General features: G+C 36.9%; 1 protein-coding gene across 3 annotated transcripts in view; it reads left to right on the top strand.

Moving 5' to 3' along the window:
• The window catches only part of LOC111061941, a 42363-nt gene that overhangs the window by 8298 nt on the left and 14099 nt on the right, over positions 1-19966 (top strand). For all 3 annotated transcript variants that reach the window (XM_039429263.1, XM_039429264.1, XM_039429262.1), the window contains exons 5-9: positions 1007-1152; positions 8125-8396; positions 12476-12564; positions 16040-16187; positions 18582-18698. In XM_039429263.1, the coding sequence (XP_039285197.1) occupies positions 1007-1152; positions 8125-8396; positions 12476-12564; positions 16040-16187; positions 18582-18698 (772 nt within the window). The remainder of the gene's footprint in view (positions 1-1006; positions 1153-8124; positions 8397-12475; positions 12565-16039; positions 16188-18581; positions 18699-19966) is intronic.

Raw genomic sequence — 19966 nt, 5'->3', positions numbered from 1 at the left:
TCTGTCTTGTCTATGCCTTCTATAGACGGTAGCTCATACATGTTTATTGATGTAATATCAACTGTTCATTCTCGTTTTAAATAATTAATTTTATTTTATTAAGCAGGAAATTATATTTTTCAATAATTCCATAATGAAATTTCACAATTAAAATAAAATATTTTGTTAATTATTAATTCTACATTGTTAAAAGACGATCTGGCAACAGAGAAAAGCGAGAAAGAGATAGCGCTATCCACTTTGTCGGATGATAGAATAGAATATAATAGAATATCTTTAATAGCCTCAATAGTGCATTACAATTTGACATATAGGCCAGTCAACACAATACAATACAGCACAATAAAAACTGCCAATAAAACACTACAATAAACAGTCACAGTACATTGGACTCAAATTCAAATATACATAATATCAAGATAGACGAGGATAGCAATACCATTGCTAATCAAACACTGCCATTATAACGTGGACCTCAATATAGAATCGCAGAACATGTAGCATGTGAGTAGCACATAGCCCCTATATAATTGACCGAGCGAAGTGAGGTCTAAGATTCAAATCGACGATTTGGCATTTCTGTTTAAATGTTCTAATGTTTATATGTTGCACATTTACGGCGCAACGCGGTGATAGATTTTCATGAAATTTGACAGGTATGTTCCTTTTTTAATTGCGCGTCGACGTATATACAAGGTTTTTGGAAATTTTTCATTTCAAGGATAATATAAAAGGAAAAAGGAGCCTCCTTCATACGCCAATATTAGAGTAAAAATCAGACTATAGAATTATTCATCATAAATCAGCTGACAAGTGATTACACAGATGTGTGGAGAAGCCAGTCTATTGCTGTATTTCCATACAGCATGACGGTCTATAGTTTCAATCAGGTACTTGTGGATGAGAATACTGCGTGAGGTCTACTGTTCACAGAACTACTAGTATTTATAAATATTAAATAAAATAAATGTGAAAGGTTCAACTAGATTACGGTTGATTGTTTCAGAACCCCTCCGAAAAAGCTTCGCACCGAAATGATTCCGAAATTGGCGGTGGTCGACGCAAACCAAGATAGTGATGGGGGATCTGACTCCTGGAAGAGTCACGACGAAAATCGGCTCATGAATCATCCATCTGACGCCCACCAAAAAGGTAACGTTGCAAAATGTGACAGCTTTATTTAAAAGCATGCCACCCGCCTGACGCCTATTAAAAAAGGAACTCTGCTTTATCCTATTTTGATCACCCGGTTGACGCCCTCCTAAGATGTGACAGCTTCATCTAAAAAGTTATCAACATTCAAAGTTAGTCGACAGAAGGTTGGTCACTCATCTATAGTATTTTAGTTGAAATGCAATTGGAGTTGGGAAACTGCAGTCGTGATGTAGGCTGTAGTAAATAGTAGGCAGAATATCGCATTCTTGAAAATCATACGGTGACGTATAGTCAAATTATATAACACAAACATTTTCTGACATGCAAGATTTCTGTTTCTGCTTTACAATAATTATCAAAACATTTGAATAATACAAGTATTTTGCCATATAAAAGCAAAAACCCCACCTCCTAACCTTCCCTTTCAAACCCTTAAGGTTTCTTCATCTTCTAGGTCGTGTTTATATTTTGTAGTTTGGCTATACATCAGCTTGTGAACTTCGGGGATGAGATATTTTGATTCTCGTAGAACATGTGCTCGATACCAGCATATGTTCAGTGCATTTATATGAATGAAATTCTTCGGATTTATTGGGATCGGTTTATCGGATTATTGCAATGCATTGGTTTATCAAGATTTTTTATGGGTTTATCTGAAATTATAATAGTATAACGTTGTCTACTAACGCTTTTCCAGCTTATTAACTTTTTCGTGTCACGTTTTTAGATTCTTGAAAAAACTTTCAACTTAACTTTATTCATACAAGTTGAATGAACTTGAAATATTTAACAACATCATTAGAATCAGTGATTCAATCGCTATAAGTATGGAGAATTTTTAAGTTCTAGATCAAACGACGATGTATTTGAAGATACAGTGAATAAACTGTATGCTCAGTATGGTTACTCTATCACTTTTTTACTACAAGTGACGTCACGATGGCGTTCCCCCTACCACTTCGAATCTTTCACCTGTGAGTGATCAACCTTCTGTCTACTAACGTTGATCAACATTAACATCACCCGTCTGACGCCCTTCCAAAACTAAATCAAAATTGTCATCAGCCGCCCTTAAAAAAAGTAACACTGTATTCATCCACTACCTCCGTAAACAAAGCCGTAGTGCATTCGTGTGACGTCAGCACACGTAGGGCTCCTACACCAATGAAAACACTACCTGATATCAATCAATCAATCAATCAAATTATTTATTGTCACACAGCATTAAAATGTTACAACAACGTCATTCTGCTGATATATACGTCAGCTGATATAGATCAGCTGAAATCAACGATTTTTTATTGGTGTAGAAGCCCTACCTGTGCTAACGTCACAAGAATGCATTAAGGTTTTGTTTACGGAGGTAGTGATTCATCCCAAACCAGTCATTAACATTACTAGTAGTTCTGTGAACAGTAGACCTCGCGCAGTTATACCACAGCCTCCTCTTATATTGTCCATCAGAGTAAATCCTGTCTGTATGTCATGTCGGCGAGATATCGTTGTGAAAACATCTTGGGGCTGTAAGGGTTGGTATATCAAAAATGCTGACATCAAAAGCTAATCTCCTTCAAGACATACTGGCAACAGGTCAGCCCGAGTTGAAAGCAGAGAAAGGTCGAGAGAAAGTACTATGTTACTTTCAGTTATTACGAGTAATATTGCATGCGTCACGTCAGATGATTTTTCACTAAGTTACATTGAGATATTAAATTGAATGAAATTAATAATCCACTCGACAGCTGATTTATGATGAATAATTCTTAGAGCTTGCTCACATGACCATTATTATTCATTTGGATCCTCGGACCATTATTATTCATTTTATATGTTAACGATTCACCACAAATAATAACAAGTGGTAAGGTTTTGATGTATGCTGACGACACATCCTACATTTGTAGTGCAAAGGATGCAGAAAAATTAGAATTAGATACTTTTGTCAATGTACATGCCATAGCCCAATTCCTCAGTCAACATAACCTCAAAGTGAACGAAACTAAAACGCAGTTCTTGCAGTTCAAACATAGAAATAATTATAGAGATCTTGAAGAGATAAACGTTCAAATAAATGGAGTGAATGTTGAACAACCTCTGTCTGTGAAATTTCTAGGTGTCGTGCTGGACCAGAACTTGTCTTGGGATAACTATATTGATCATTTGTGCTGTAAAATATCATCTGGAGTGTTTGCACTCAGGCAGATTTCAAGATTAAGTACTGGTAACACTATCTTAACCCTTTGCGGTCGGTTGGCCAGTTGTACTGGCCACATTAGTTTCATATGCAGCCCGGAAATATTTCAATCTGAGTTGTCTCCGATGCTCGCATGGCCAGTGCTACTGGCCAGCTCCTTCTCACTGTCAGCTCGACAGCCATATTGATAGTTCCCTCCCACCAACTCGGAATTATTTTTACTCCATTCTACAGGTTTTTTCAGAGTGTATTTCAAATTGAAAAACATAAATGAATTTAACTAAAAGTATTCTTTTATCTACATACACATATATTTAAGATGATGAATTTAATGGAATATATATTTAAAAGTTGAACATATTAATAAATCTCGCATAATCATTCTTGAAATCTTCTTCTTTTTCAGCTGTGAATCAATTCAGTCAAGTCCAATCAAGTTTCAGTCCAATTTAAATTTGTTGTTACAATTATATTTTTCAAAACCTCACCTACATGTAGTCCGGGATTTTTTGAACACGTTTTACAAAAAAAAACTGTTCTTTTTCTCTCTTTTCCTGGCCGTCTATCACTGCAAACAGCACAGTCTCTGGTCTTGCCGTCTGGTAGTTGATAGAGCAGATGCAATTTGCCACTAAGTCTCTCATCATCCACTAATTGAGACGATCTTCCTCGTTTTTTCAAATTTCTTACATCGAATTATTTGAATCTACATCGCTGTCATGCTCAGAATCAACTATCAGATGAACTTCGTCACAATCCTCTTTTAAGTAGTCTCGTATTTCATTGGATCCTAAAATATTCTCCTTATCCACTTAAACGACATGAACAACTCGAAATTGGTAAAGAAAATAATATAAGATATGAGAATCAAAAGTAACCATATTCACTTTAAAAACTCTCTATCATATGTAAACAATGTACAGTTGACATGAGAATGAGACTGAGACAGCTGTGGACAATATGCCATCTGTTGTTATTATTTTCACTACTTTATTCACTATAAAGTTGGCAGAAGTATTCTATTTAGTTAGAGAAATACTCAGTAGATCTCACCACTGAACAGAACAGACAGCAGTGTGAAAATATATATGTATTATGCAACATATTGTTGGCCAGTGGTGCTGGCCAGCCGAGCGTTCGATGACTTTTATGTTGGCCAGTCCCACTGGCCATCTGATCGGCTGGGACAACCCAGTTGAAATAAATCTGAGTTGCTACGCAAAATGGTCTGGTCAGTACAGCTGGCCACCCGACTGACAAAGACAACTTATAGCTTAGTTTTAAGATCGCAAAGGGTTAACATGTACAGTATATCATGCCCTCATAATGTCACATATTCGGTATGCAATATTGGTTTGGGGGGGCTCCAGTCTCAAAAATTTAGATAGAATCTTTAGAATGCAAAAGAGAGCTGTGAGAGCGATTAAAGGTCTTAAGCCATTAGAGTCCTGCAGAGAGTATTTTAAAGATCTAGGACTACTAACTGTGCCTGCACTGTACATTTTCGAAGTGATCATGTATATAAGAGATAAAAAAATTATAAGAAACTGTGACATACATAATTATGACACTAGAAATAAGAGTAAATTTTCACAGGACAGCTCAGTATGAAATAAGCCTTCTTATATGGGTATGAAATTTATGAGTAAACTGCCGTCAGCTTTGAGAGAAAATGAGAATACGGATATTTTCAAAAAGCTATTGAGAAAATATTTAGCAAACGGGGTTTACTACAGTATTCAAGAATTTATGGATGGAGAATGAGGCTTTTGGGAGGATTAAATTGCAATGTACATTGTGGAATGTGATGTATATAATATATGTTTATATGTATTCCTTTATTTTTTTGACAAATAGTCCTTGACGATTTCCTATACTCTTTAAAGAGTCTCCAGGGAGAAAATTTAATCAAATCAAATCAAATGACAGCGATTTACGCTCGGTTGTCACACGGTTGACCAACCGAGCGGTTGCCAGGTATAGGGAAAGACATGTGCCGTACACATGCAACGCTCGGTTTGAGCAGTCGCCGGCGAATCGCAGCGGTTGTAGTCTCCAGTCCAACCGCTCGGTTGTCGGGCGGTTCGATATACTAGAGCAGGCATGAGAGAGCGTACACATGTCTTAAGTCAACCGAGCGGTTTTTAGCAGAGCATTTCACATAGAGCACATTCTATTACAATTTTCAGTTCAGTTAGTTCGTTAGTTCAGTTTAAGTTAGTTTTCGCCCCACTTGGATGTAATGAGCTGGTTTTCGTGCGTCATATGGAGGCCGAAAATGATTGTTTTCTGACCAGGCCGGTAAAAGTTTTACGGCCCTAGGGCTGTAAAATAACCTTGAAGTCAGCTGATTCTGATTTGATGTGAACGTGTTCACAAAATGGTTAGTGAAACGGAATCAGTTTATGCTTCTAGAATTGAATAAGTATTCTGCAATAAGATACTATCATTTTATTTGGATGAATAAAATACAGATAAGATATATATTATAAACTATTCAAATTCTATTTTCAGAGTAGGATAGAACTTCTAACCTAAACTTCCGAAGTCAACGACAACAAGCATTGTTGACGTTGACATTCAGATTGGCCAATTTCAAGTGTGCTAAAACAGCTGATCAAAAAACTTTTCATTATTTGTGTTTATTATTCAAGAATCAAAACATTTATAATAATATCATCTTATCGTCATTTGGAAGAATAAAAAGTATAAACTCAACCTCTTACATAATATTGAACATAATCGTTTAGGTTATTTAGACAAATCAGAATGAAAAATAAAAATACTTGGACAATTTCCTGATATTCAGATTACCTCAGATTTGCTAGAGCTATGACCTTCCTGTTTTGCTTTCGGAAGTGCCTAATAAACAATTTATTCTCATATTTATATTGTTTATTTTTCTGTGTGGCTAAAAATAACTTTCTCACCATGGGAAAAAATGTTTTTTCGGCTCTCAATCTTTTCTAGTCTAGACTTGAAAACCGATTTCGAGCCGGAAAAGTCTCATTTTCGGCCCAAGGTGCGAAATATACTATTGTAGAGGATTATAGATCATAGTAGTATCCAGTTCAGTTTAGTTTCAAGTAGGTCATAGTAGAAATATGGAAGTAGGCCTAGAATCCTTTTGCACTGAATTGTTTATCGATGAAGTAGCGAAAAGAAAGTGCCTTTGGGACATGGAGTGCTCGGATTACAGGAATAGAGTTCTGAAAAGGTCTGCTTGGCAGGAGATAACAGACATACTACACTCTGTAATGATATATAAGTAGTTGATAAGTGATAAGGAAATATAATTGATACCTAATTTAGAGTGTAATGGATGTATTGAACTTTGTAAAATTGACTTTGTGTGCTTGTTGTTGCAGGCTCATGTTTGCCTTGTATTTACTAGAGTTACCAAACATGACGTTGTCTATAATGTGTAAACATTCTGTGACAATAAAGATATTTATTTATTTATTTATTTGTATCAACCAAAGACATGTTAACTCTTCCAACTCCATTGTTGTACTGAGTACTGCTTGATTGCTGTCCGACTAGCAAGGTTCACTGAACCCTTAACCGAGCGCAAACCGCTCATGAATCGCTGTCATGTGTACGAGGCTGGCAAACCGAGCGATTTGCCAATCAAGCGACAACCGAGCGTGAATCGCTGTCATGTGAACAAGCTCTTAGTCTAATTTTTACGGTAATATTGGCGTTCAAAGGAGACTCCTTTTTCTTTTGTATTATCCATAAAATTTAAAATTCCAAAAAACGTATATATATACGTCGAAGCGATATCCAAAAAGGAACATATCTGTCAAATCTCATGAAAATCTATTGCCGCGTCTCGCCGTAAATGCGGAACATAAATATAGACATATCAACATAAAGAGAAATGCAAAACCGTCGACTTGAATCTTAGGCTGGTCACACAACGATTAGTCAAGACAAGACTAGTCACGTTTAGACACAATACTTCACATTGCTGCTTAAAGGTGCGTACAGATATACGCGCCGCGAACATGAGCAATTATTCACTTTTAATCAGCTGATTATATCTGTATTTTTACAGAAACGGTAAGATACAGATATAAAAAGCTTGGCATCAGCTGATTAAAAGTATTTTCAGCTGATTATATCTGTATTTTTACAGAAACGGTAAGATACAGATATAAAAAGCTTGGCATCAGCTGATTAAAAGTGAATTGCTCATGTTCGCGGCGCGTATATCTGTACGCACCTTATGACGCAACACACACTGATTTCATTGCAATTAGACATGTCTTCATAAGCAACCATGTGAAGTATTGTGACTAAACGTGACTAGTCTTGTCTTGACTAATCGGTGTGTGACCAACCTTAGACCTCATTTCGCAACACACACTGATTAGTCATTGCAATTAGACATGACTCCATAAGCAGCAATGTGAAGTATTGTGACTAAACGTGACTAGTCTTGTCTTGACTAATCGGTGTGTGACCAGCCTTAGACCTCACTTCGCAATACACACTGATTAGTCATTGCAATTAGACATGACTCCATAAGCAGCAATCTGAGGTATTGTGACTAAACGTGACTAGTCTTGTCTTGACTAATCGGTGTGTGACCAGCCTTAGACCTCACTTCGCAACACACACTGATTAGTCATTGCTATTAGACATGACTCCATAAGCAACCATGTGAAGTATTGTGACTGAACGTGACTAGTCTTGTCTTGACTAATCGGTTTGTGACCAGCCTTAGACCTCGCTTCGCTCGGTCAATAAATTGTGTATTTGTGGTGTAGGTGGCAGCTTTATCCTGGACACGGGAGCCGCCGACGCCGACGCCGACAGCCACCACAAAAACGACAGCTTTTGCCAGGAGCACAACGGAGCCGGCGCCACCTCCTCCTACGATTCTCACCAAGGCCACATTTATCGCACCGGAATGTCCAGCGATAGACTATTAGACATGCGCACATCTCCCACAAAACAGCAGTTGGTGCGCATGGTGGAGAATTTGAACAGAAAGATTGCCAAATACGAGAACAACTATCCCTGCTACAACAAGAATGAGGTAGGTTATAATTTGTATAGTGAGGTATAGACTGTATAGACTGCCTTATTCACTGTTATACTTTTAATATTTACAGCAAATCTGTAGATACAACTCACTACTATAAACTTATATAGTCATACAAATTACATTTAATTTCCATTTGTCAATAATTCTCCAATTCATAATTTTAAAAATCTGGTGTGGCGCACTCACACAACTTTCCTTGCCGTTATGAAAATTGATCACCTGACGCTAGTGTTCCCGCGCATCTCAAGTCTACTATTCAGTGATTTGAGCCAGCTGGTGACAGGGTAATAACACTGGAGACACACATGAGGTCTGCTATCTCTTCATAGTGAATGATTTAATAGAATCAACAATAATTTGCAATTGAATAATCACATTTTCTCGAATTTAAAGCTTATTTCCAATTTTAGGTGAAAATGTTACTGAACATTAATTGTAGAGATTTTCATGCTCAATCTACTCCACTTGATTTTTTTTTGTTTCAATTGTATCTGAAGCCTGATAATTGGGATTCTATCTGCATTGATGGGGCGGAGCTCCTGAAATTTTTACAGATATGGGACTTGTAGCAGTTGATAGAGCTTATCGATGACAATTTTAGGTCTGAATTTGATCAAAATCGTTGGAGCCGTTTCCGAGAAAATCACGAAAAACCCTGTTTTTGACAACATTTTCGCCACTTTAGCCGCCATCTTGAATTGCATTTGATCAAAATTGTTCGTGTCGGATCCTTATAGTGAAAGGACCTTAAGTTCCAAATTTCAAGTCATTCCGTTAATTGGGAGATGAGATATCGTGTACACAGACGCACATACACTCATAAGCTGCGTACACATATTCGTGCTTCCAACCCGCACCGAGCACGCTCCTCCCTCGTACCGCCCTCGTTCCTCCATCGTACCGCAGTAGCTCCGCCTCCGCTCGGCAGTCGCACCCATCATGAACGTTACGGAAGATGTTAGATCTTCTCGCGTTCCCCAGTCGAACCACTGTTGTACCCCGGTCGATCATCAAACGCTCTGCTGGAGTGACGTTCGGTTGCGGAGCAGAGCGAAAGTCTGTACGCACCTCTAAACACACACACACACACACACCACACACACACACACACACACACACACACACACACACACACCACACACACACACACACACACACACACACACCACACACACACACACACACATACAGACCAATACCCAAAAACCAGTTTTTTGGACTCAGGGGACCTTCAAACGTATAGAAATTTAGAAATTGGGGTACCTTAATTTTTTTCGGAAAGCAATACTTTCCTTACCTATGGTAATAGGGCAAGGGAAGTAAAACTTCGTTGATTAGGTCGCTGTACTTTTAGCTGTAGTGAGGTCCACGTTATAATGGCAGTGGAGAAAGATAGGAGAACAACGTTGCCGATCCTCTGTCTTCTATAGACGATAGCTGATACCATAGAGAAACAATAGCGTAAGTAGATAACCATGGTATAGGGCGTTTATGTCGCAACTTTTACTGTTATCTCAGGCCGATTATTGTCGATTTTCACTGTTTTGTTGGGGTGAGAGTGTATGAACGGCACAATATGAGAAACTACCAGTGTCACACAGCTTCAAGGGAAACAGCTACGTGGACTATCGGCTTGAGATAACAGTAAAAGTTGCGCCATAAACGCCCTATACCATGGATATCTACTTACGTCATTGTTTCTCTATGGTTCTAATTTGTATAGTGAGGTCCACGTTATAATGGCAGTGGAGAAAGATAGGAGAGCAACTTTGCCGATTATCTGTCTTGTCAATGCCTTCTATTGACGGTAGCTGATACAGGTTTATTGATGTCATTTTAACTGTTCATTCTCGTTTTAAATAATCATTTATATTTTATTAAGTAAGAAATTTTATTTTTTAATAATTTTATAATGAATTTTCATAATTAAAATATAATATTTTGTTGATTAATTATCAATTCTACATTGTTAAAAGACGATCTGGCAACAGAGCAAAGCAAGAAAGAGAGCGCTGTCCGCTTTGTTGAATGATAGACAAGGATAGCAATACCATTGCTAATCAAACACTGCCATTATAACGTGAACCTCACCATAGTTGAAACTATCCCAGAAATTACTATGGAGCCTGTATTTTTATAAGAAATTTGTATTGTTTTGCATTTTGATTTCTTTTGTGTTTAATTGAATAAAATTATTGATTGATTGAATTATTATAATATCTCAATAACCATTGGCTAAATAATCATTTGGTTGCATCAATATCTTCTTAAAATAGTCAAATCGTATGTAACATTTGATTTGGAGTCCAATAAACTGACTTCTCTGAAAGGGGCTGCATTATTCATTACCGTCTACTCCAGAGGATATCAGGTTGTGCAGCAGATATAAATTATTTGTATCAAAGATAACTAGGACATTTGTAGAGGCTTGTCCTTATACCATTGAGGAGTGTTTTAGAGCATTTATATGACACCGTTCTTTAAATGACATATTGTAATCCACTTGAGTACTGCTCAGAATTTGTGGCTTCACACTACAAAAATAGTAATGAAAATAATAAAATAAAATGATAACAATAGAACCAGTTTAAAGTTCATATCTTCAATGGTGATTGGGATATTTAAAACAATATAATATGCACAATTCAGTGCACAAATTAGACGCAATTGACTTGAATCAATGTGAGAGTACGTTATATTCTGTAATCTTTATACTTCACTAGCCGTCAGGCTCGCTTCGCTCGCCATATCCGTCTAGCCAGGGGCTCCGCCCCCTGGACCCCTGACTGGATCGACCAAGAATGAGATCAGCAGGCTCGCTTCGCTCGCCTGCATTTTTCATTTGGGCATTTTTATCATATGTTAGGACAATCCAGTCGGGGGTCCAGACTAAACGGCTGGCTAAACGGAAATGGCGAGCGAAGCGAGCCTGACTTCTAGTAATATAATATTCCCAGGATTGAAGTAGCAGTGCCCAATCAATTTTTCCGCGATAAATGCATTTAAATCTTCAACTTGGTGCCAACCTAACAAAGTCAACTCAACTTAATGCCAACCTGACAAAATTATTAATTTAGTTGCCAGTTAACAACTGTTTCGAAGAGGTACTCTATCTAGATTATAGTTCTATAGTAACATATGATATGGAAATTTCAATTATAATTAAGAGATTGGGAGAAGAAGAATATACATGCTAAAAGACGAACTTTAAACCCTTAAAAACAACCCTTAGAGTTAAAATATTGCCAAAAGATTTCTTAGTGCGCCTCTAAAGGGCCAACTGAACATACCTACCAAATTTGAACGTTTTTGGTCCGGTAGATTTTTAGTTATGTGAGTGAGTGAGTGAGTCAGTCAGTCAGTCAGTCAGTCAATCAGTGAGTGAGTGCCATTTCGCTTTTATATATATATAGAATAGAATATAGATTAAGATTATTTGTTCTGTGAAGTGAACAACTACATGACTTTACCTATTTCGGACTATGTGTAACCTTATCACAGCTGTGCTTTCAGTGAATTAGTTTGTGTTTTATTTCTGGTTCAAAATTTTTCTCAATAACTCAATATTTTTAAGTTCTGAGAGTTTATTGAATGTAATCATACTATTATATTCGGTTTTCAATCAAATCAAATTCAAAATTTCTAGTTTATTTATTTCTGGACTGAAAAGTGGACTCAAACAATTCAAGTGGATAGCATAACCTATAATTTTTATTCATTCATAACTCTACCTTCATTGTATTATCATTCATCCCATCATCATCACTAGGCTTAAAATACTTCTAGAAAGTCGCCTTTGTAAAATAATAAATAATATTATGGAACAGCTAACAAATAATATCTAAATTTGGGAGAGGAATAGCACAAGATTACCTTATTTTTCCCTCACTATCATTTTGATGATATACTTAGTGTATGAATCAATAAAGAATAGTTTGTTGTTATCAAAATTCAGGAGAAAACCCGTTTTTGGTTGAGTGTCTGTTGTTCTGCTCCCCAATAATTGTAATTAACAATTAAAATTATCATCAACTTGATATTTTCGTGATTTTTTTTCATTTGCTTTTCAGCTATTGGAGAACTCTGGGAAGAAGTTGACATTTGTAATGAATGCTGTATGTGTGGTTGAAATGAAGGATGAAAACTGTGCTCATATCAGGTATGTATCATCTATTCATTCATTGTCACAATACATAATATTCTTTTTTAATCACCCTGTATTATGATTTCTATGGCAATAGTTACTACCCTTGATTCCAGTGCACACCTGTAAATCGTACCCTGCTTGACGATGTTAATATTGTGAAGGGATGGATTCAAGGATCCAAAGGTTCAAAGAACCTCAGACGTCAACCGTAGCTATTGTGTGTTCCAAGTATGTTAGTTGGGCAAACCAATACCTGTGTCCTTTACAAGGTTCAGGAGTTTTTTCTCTCTACTAACATCCCATTCCTCACCTGGTTGCTTGCAGCCAAACAGAGCCCTCCTTCTAGCTCCAAGTCTTTCGCAATCCAGTATGATATGCTTGGCATTTTTTGTGTAGTTGATATTGTGGTAATTATTCATATTGAATGGAAATTCAATTTCTTAGACAATTTCTTAGTCTTTTTCATTCAATATGCTTGGCAGTCTCTTCAGACTGATTACAAAGCCTACACATCTGGCTTTCATTTCTGAGTCCAATTGTGTGGAGATGTCTCCTGAAGTGGCCGTGTCCAGTTATCAGGGCAATCAACTGCTTGACCTGACCTCTACCCAGACTCACCAGCCAGCTGGTGAAGCGAGGGCTTGCGTCTGCCAGCAGCCTTTTGCCAAGTGCTTGACCAGGGTGACCCTGCCATTGCTGGTGGAAAGGGATAGTGCCATCTGCTTTGTCGAATGATAGACAAGGATAGCAACACCAATGTTAATAATAATAATAGGCAATTATGTAGCTTCGCTTGCCTATGGAGGAGAATGGATTAGGAATGTTAAGAAAGATCTAGTTTTGGCAGGAATTACTGATGATGAAATTAAAAATAGAAATAATTTCAAAACAAAAGTGAACAAATGGGAAATTATTCCAGAGATAAAAGCACCAAGAGTTGGCACAAGATGGAGTGAAGAAAGAAAAGCTGCATTTTCTCAGAGAATGAAAAGCTGGTGGGCGAACAAGAAAACCGCCAAGTCTAATAAAAATCGATTATCACGATTTTACTCAGCGTCTTCCACTTCGGGAGCTCTACGACTAATAATAATAATAGGCAATTTTATGTGCAACTAGCCGTCAGGCTCACTTCGCTCGCCATATCCGTCTAGCCAGGGGGCTCCGCCCCCTGGACCCCCGACTGGATCGTCCAAGAATGAGATCAGCAGGCTCGCTTCGCTCGCCTGCTTCATTTGAGCATTTTCATCATATGTTAGGACGATCCAGTCGGGGGTCCAGACTAAACGTCTGGCTAAACAGGTATGGCGAGCGAAGCGAGCCTGACGGCTAGTAATATAATATTCCCAGGAATAGCTCTGATTGAAGTAGCAGTGCCCAATCAATTTTCCCGCGATAAATGCATTTCAATCTTCAACTAGGTGCCAACCTAACAAAGTCAACTCAACTTAATGCCAACCTTAAAAAATTATTAATTTAGTTACCAGTTAACAACTGTTTCGAAGAGGTACTCTCTCTAGATTATAGTTCTATATTAACATATGGTATGGACATTTTTCAATTATTATAATTAAGAGAATAAGAAGAATATACATGCTAAAAAAGTTAAGACGAACTTTAAACTCTTAAAAACCACTCTTAGAGTTAAAATATTGCCAAAAGATTTCTTAGTGCGCCTCTAAAGGGCCAACTGAACATACCTACCAAATTTGAACGTTTCTGGTCCGGTAGATTTTTAGTTCTGCGAGTGAGTGAGTCAGTCAGTCAGTCAGTCAGTCAGTCAGTCAGTGAGTGAGTGAGTGCCATTTCGCTTTTATATATATATATATATATAAATATATATAAATAATATATATAAATATATATATTTATATATATATATAGATATAGAACGGCTTAAGCCTTTGTATATTGCAGCTGTCAATGAAGATCAATTAATATATCAGTCTTTGATATTGAGTGTCAAGAATCTCTTTTATATATATATATATATATATAAAAATGTATATATAGATATAGAACGGCTTAAGCCTTTGTATATTGCAGCTGTCAATGAAGATCAATTAATATATCAGTCTTTGATATTGAGTGTCAAGAATCTCTTATCTGGGTGTGGCTTCTTGCAAAGATTTTATTTCATTTTTGAATAAATTGGAATGTTCAAAGAAGTCGATTCTATTGGCCAAACGGTTGCCTATTGTGATACATCTTTCAAGATGCGATGTATAACTTATCACATGGGCATGAAACTGATGGAAATTCCTCAAGTTTCGTGTGGGCACTACAATTCCAACTCCATGATTTCCAACTTTCAGGTGTCCATTCATTCATTCATTTACATTCATTCATTTATTACATTCCTTAATCACAACATCAAATTAATGATTGGGAGAAAATCAACAGGATAAACCTAAAACTGTTCCTCTCCCTAATTTTGATAAAAATAGTCCAAATGAGGTTATGAAAACACTTTTATAAAGATCACAAAAATTTACAGTCCAAATATATCATTATACTAAAAATTTTGTATCTCGGTTGAAGTCATTTGTGCAGAAATATAGCATCAAGCTTCTCTCTCCGCCATTCCAGAGTTTCCAGGTCAACTTCACGACAAAACTGGCTGTAGGATAAATGCTGCATATCCGGTTGAAGTCGCTTCAACATCAGACTCACAAATCTCCTTTGAACGGATTCAATCTTTTTGGTTGTGAAAAGCCATTATAACGTGAACGTCACTATAGTATTTAGGTACTAGCCGTCAGGCTCGCTTCGCTCGCCATATCCGTCTAGCCAGGGCGCTCCGCCCCCTGGACCCCCGACTGGATCGACCAAGAATGAAATTAGCAGGCTCGATTCGCTCGCCTGCATTTTTCATTTGAGCATTTTTATCATATGTTAGGACAATCCAGTCGGGGGCCAGACTAAACGTCTGACTAAAAGGATATGGCGAGCGAAGCGAGCCTGACGGCTAGTAATATAATATTCCCAGGATTGAAGTAGCAGTGCCCAATCAATTTTTCCGCGATAAATGCATTTAAATCTTCAACTTGGTGCCAACTTAACAAAGTCAACTCAACTTAATGCCAACCTGACAAAATTATTAATTTAGTTGCCAGTTAACAACTGTTTCGAAGAGGTACTCTATCTAGATTATAGTTCTATAGTAACATATGATATGGAAATTTCAATTATAATTAAGAGATTGGGAGAAGAAGAATATACATGCTAAAAAACGAACTTTAAACCCTTAAAAACAACCCTTAGAGTTAAAATATTGCCAAAAGATTTCTTAGTGCGCCTCTAAAGGGCCAACTGAACATACCTACCAAATTTGAACGTTTTTGGTCCGGTAGATTTTTAGTTATGTGAGTGAGTGAGTGAGTGAGTGAGTGAGTGAGTGAGTCAGTCAGTCAGTCAGTCAGTCAGTGAGTGAGTGCCATTTCGCTTTTATATATATAGATTATTTTAATGTTAGTTATCTGTTGGCCAGGTCGATCGCCATGTGTGAAGAGCCCCATCTGATGCCAGCTAACACATATTGCAGTAACGAGCCTCCGTACCCGGGCTGTATGGGTGGCCATCACAACGGTAGTAGCGATGCTGATAGATCTTCCTCACTTACTAACGGCTCATCACAGGTTAGCAAATTATTAATTATTATTAAAGTTAATAAATTTATTCATTGAGTCAATATAAGGTTAGCGTATTATTAAATTTATTTTAAATGAAAAAGACTAAGAAATTGTCAAAAAACCACAAAATCCTTAGTAAGTCTCTAAGTATCAATTAAACGATTCATTAATATTTATTCATTTAATATGAATAGGCCTAATTACCAAAATATCAACTTCTCAACTACACAAAAAATTAAATTTATTTATATTGATTCATTTACATATATACGTTTGCATATTAAATTTATATGTATAGGGTGATTATAAAAGGACTTTACAACTTTGAAAGCACATAAATATTTATTGAAATTACTTACAGAATAATTGAGAAAGGTGTCATTTTGTTACAGAACACTTCAAGTTTAAGGTGTGTGTTTTATATTGGTTCGATGTGACACCCGTTGGTAATGCCACAGAATAGATACAGAATGGAAACTGTCAATCAAACGCCTATCCAATCAATGCTTTTTACATGGCACAAATACTAGACACGTCACGTGACCTTACGAAGTTTCAATCCTGGTCTTCTGATTGGCTCGCGGCAGTGAACGAGATCAATTGATCCGGATCAGTAAAGGGATCCGAACCTCCCATCAATACTATTACAATGCGGAACTTCCTAACAAGATGGCGGAGTTTTGCGCCAGGGTAGTAGCCGAGTTTCCATACTGTATGTATACTGTGGTAATGCGACATACATCCCACCGATAATCGATTTCTTGCCACACTCGTACCAGCATATCAGACGTAACTTGAGCAACCGCAGCGATCTGATTATGATCAGATTTTGGAGGTCATTAAGATTGCCTGGTAGAGATGGAACATATTGTTTATTGTTTTTGAAGGGACGGATTCAAGGATCCAAAAGTTCAAAGAACCCTACACGTCAACCGAAGCTTATTGTGTTCACTAGTAGTATGTTAGGCAAACCAATACCTAAGTCTTTTATAAGAACCAGGAGTTTCTTCCTATACTAACATTCCATTCATCACCTGGTTGCAATCAAATCAAATCAAATCTTTATTCACACAAACTGTTCCGATACTTCTCTATAGATCACTTGAATTACGAAAAAGACAATTTCACAAACATCATCGACAATCCTTGTCGCAATCCAGTGTGATATGCTTGGCAGTCTCTTCAGACTGATTAGTCCTCGTGACCTACGAGAGTTCCACTCCTTGCCTTATTTGAAGATCCTTCCGCAGAGGAAGGGGCGGCCAAGTTGCCTCTAGGGCGCCCGGCGACCCTTGACTCAGCCTCTTGACCCACATTTGTGCCTGGAGGGGGCAATCGATGGAACATAAAGTTGATGAAACCCCACAGGGTGAGCGAGGTGGCCCTGCATGGAAATGAGGTGGTGCACCGTCATGCTGAACAAGATGTACAAGTGCCCTTTCACTTTTAGCATGACGGTGCACCACCTCATTTCCACGGAGAAGTTTGGGATTTTCTAGACATTCGCATTCAACTTCGCTGGATTGGCCGTGCAGGGCCAATTGCTTGGCCATCTCTTGTCACCGGATTTAACACAAATTAATGGAATTCTCCATGTGGGGTTTCATCAATTTTATGTTCCACCTCCACCAGACAATCTTAATGACCTCCGAAATCGGATCACATTCGGATCGCTGCGGTTGCACAAGTTACACCTGATATGCTGGTACGAGTGTGGCAAGAAATCGATTATCGGTGGGATGTATGTCGCATTACCAACGGCTGTCACATCCAACCAAAATAACTCCCACACCTTAATTTATATTACAAGTATATTATTATATTACAATTAAATTATAAAATTTTATAGTTTATAGTTTTTAAGTTTGGAATTTTCTAATCAATTGTGATTGATTTAATTTTATTTAGAAGTATTTTTTAATTTAAAAATGATTTTTGTGTGTTTTGAATTGTAAACTGAGTGTGGAATTGATGAATGTAGAAGTGACACATAACCTAGCTACATTTGGACTGTTGTATAAATTAGAATTGGAACCGTTTTGGGCTTATAAGCCTGTGGTACTTTTTGTAAGTTGTGTAATATTCTGAATGATTAAATAAATAAATATGCTGGTAGGAGTGTGGCAAGAAATCGGTTATCGATGGGATGTATGTCGCATTACCAACGGTTGTCACGTCCAACCAAAATAACACCCACAAGTTAAACATGAAGTGTTTTGTAACAAAATTGCACCTTTCTCAATTCTGTAAGTAATCTCAATAAATATTGATGTGCCATCAAAGTTGTAAAGTCCTTTTATAATCACCCTTTATTCGTATTATGTATATTTTATCATATTATGATATTAGTTATAATATTTATATCTAAATGAATATTATTTAATTTGACTGATGATTCAGGCGAGTGGACCTGGCCCGTTCGAGGTTCCTCAGTTGACTCATTTGGCGCGGATGACCCACGACTCTCTCACCTCATCAACAACCACCTCCTCGTCAGCTGGGGGACGTAACAATCAGGTGAGGATGTTGTCGAAAAGAGACTGTTTTCATTAGCATAGTAGTGGTAGAGTAGAGTGAAAAGCGGTGGTGGGGGGAAGGAAAGTGGTAGAGTACTATCCCACGGTGCTATCCCACTCTACTCTACTAAAAACTGGTACTCTACCATGAACGTTTTCATTGGGAGAGTTCACAAGATAGTTAGTACTTGCCCAGGGAACTCTATCACTAAGGGCTGTTTGCACAGTGTAAGTTTAAGCTAAAGCTTAACCCAAATCTGGATTTTTTAGGTTTAAACTAAAATTCCGTTTGCACAGTATCAACTCTGTATTGAGTTTAAACTCTGGGAAAGTTTAAACCTTCAAAGCAGGAGGTTTAAACCAAATAATTTGGATTAACTTGACATCTGTAAAGATTTGATGGGAAAAGAGCTGATAGTAAATTATTTTTCGACGTTTGTTTTTAATGCTTCTGTAGACGATAATGATATTCAAGTTATAGTAAATCATTATTTGAATGTAAAAATAATTATAATGGAGGAATTGATAGAAGTTTTTAATGCGATTGATAAAGATGACTGCGAAGAAATTTTAAAACTGAGAAAAATTGGGCAAAAACGAATGATTTAAATTTCTGGGATGATTTCAAGTTGCTTGAGTAAAGCAACTGCCAATCCAGTATTTGATTAAATAAACCACTTGATAGAAAATAAGACAATTTTTAACAGTGGTCTTTGATTAGGAAACATATTTTTAATAACACATAACTGAGATATTTTGCTTTCTAGAGATTTCTAATAAACGAGGAAGACCGTAGTAGATTTAAGCGTAACAAAAACGCTTTTTTAAAAACATTCTAAAATATATTTTTTGGTGCCTACTAAATATAAGTTTGTATCTATTAGTAATATAGCAATTCATCATTTTTTGAAGAATTTCTTGATCGCTTTTCACTTTTATTACTGTACAGCTAACAGCTCTGTGGATTTTGAACAAGGAGATAGTAGCAACATAATCTCAATTTACTGATGGTTTGGGAACAAATAACAAATTTCCTGTAAAATTCATATTATAAACGATGACATTCTATTACCAACTTAGCGCTAAACTAGTTTAAATTAAACTGGATTAGTAAATGCACTAAGAAAACCGATTCAAGTTTAAACTTTCAGATTAACTTAAACTCGATTAACTTAATAATACTTAACTATACTTAACTAAACTGTGCAAACGGCCCTAACTCTACTTATGAAAACCAGGCTTAGAATCAATCATTCTTTTATATGAATT

This window comes from Nilaparvata lugens, chromosome 5 (assembly GCF_014356525.2).
Source record: "Nilaparvata lugens isolate BPH chromosome 5, ASM1435652v1, whole genome shotgun sequence".
In the NCBI taxonomy this organism is placed as follows: Eukaryota; Metazoa; Arthropoda; class Insecta; order Hemiptera; family Delphacidae; genus Nilaparvata; species Nilaparvata lugens.
The sequence above is the reverse complement of the archived record's forward strand: the minus strand, read 5'-3'. Positions and strand labels throughout refer to the sequence as shown.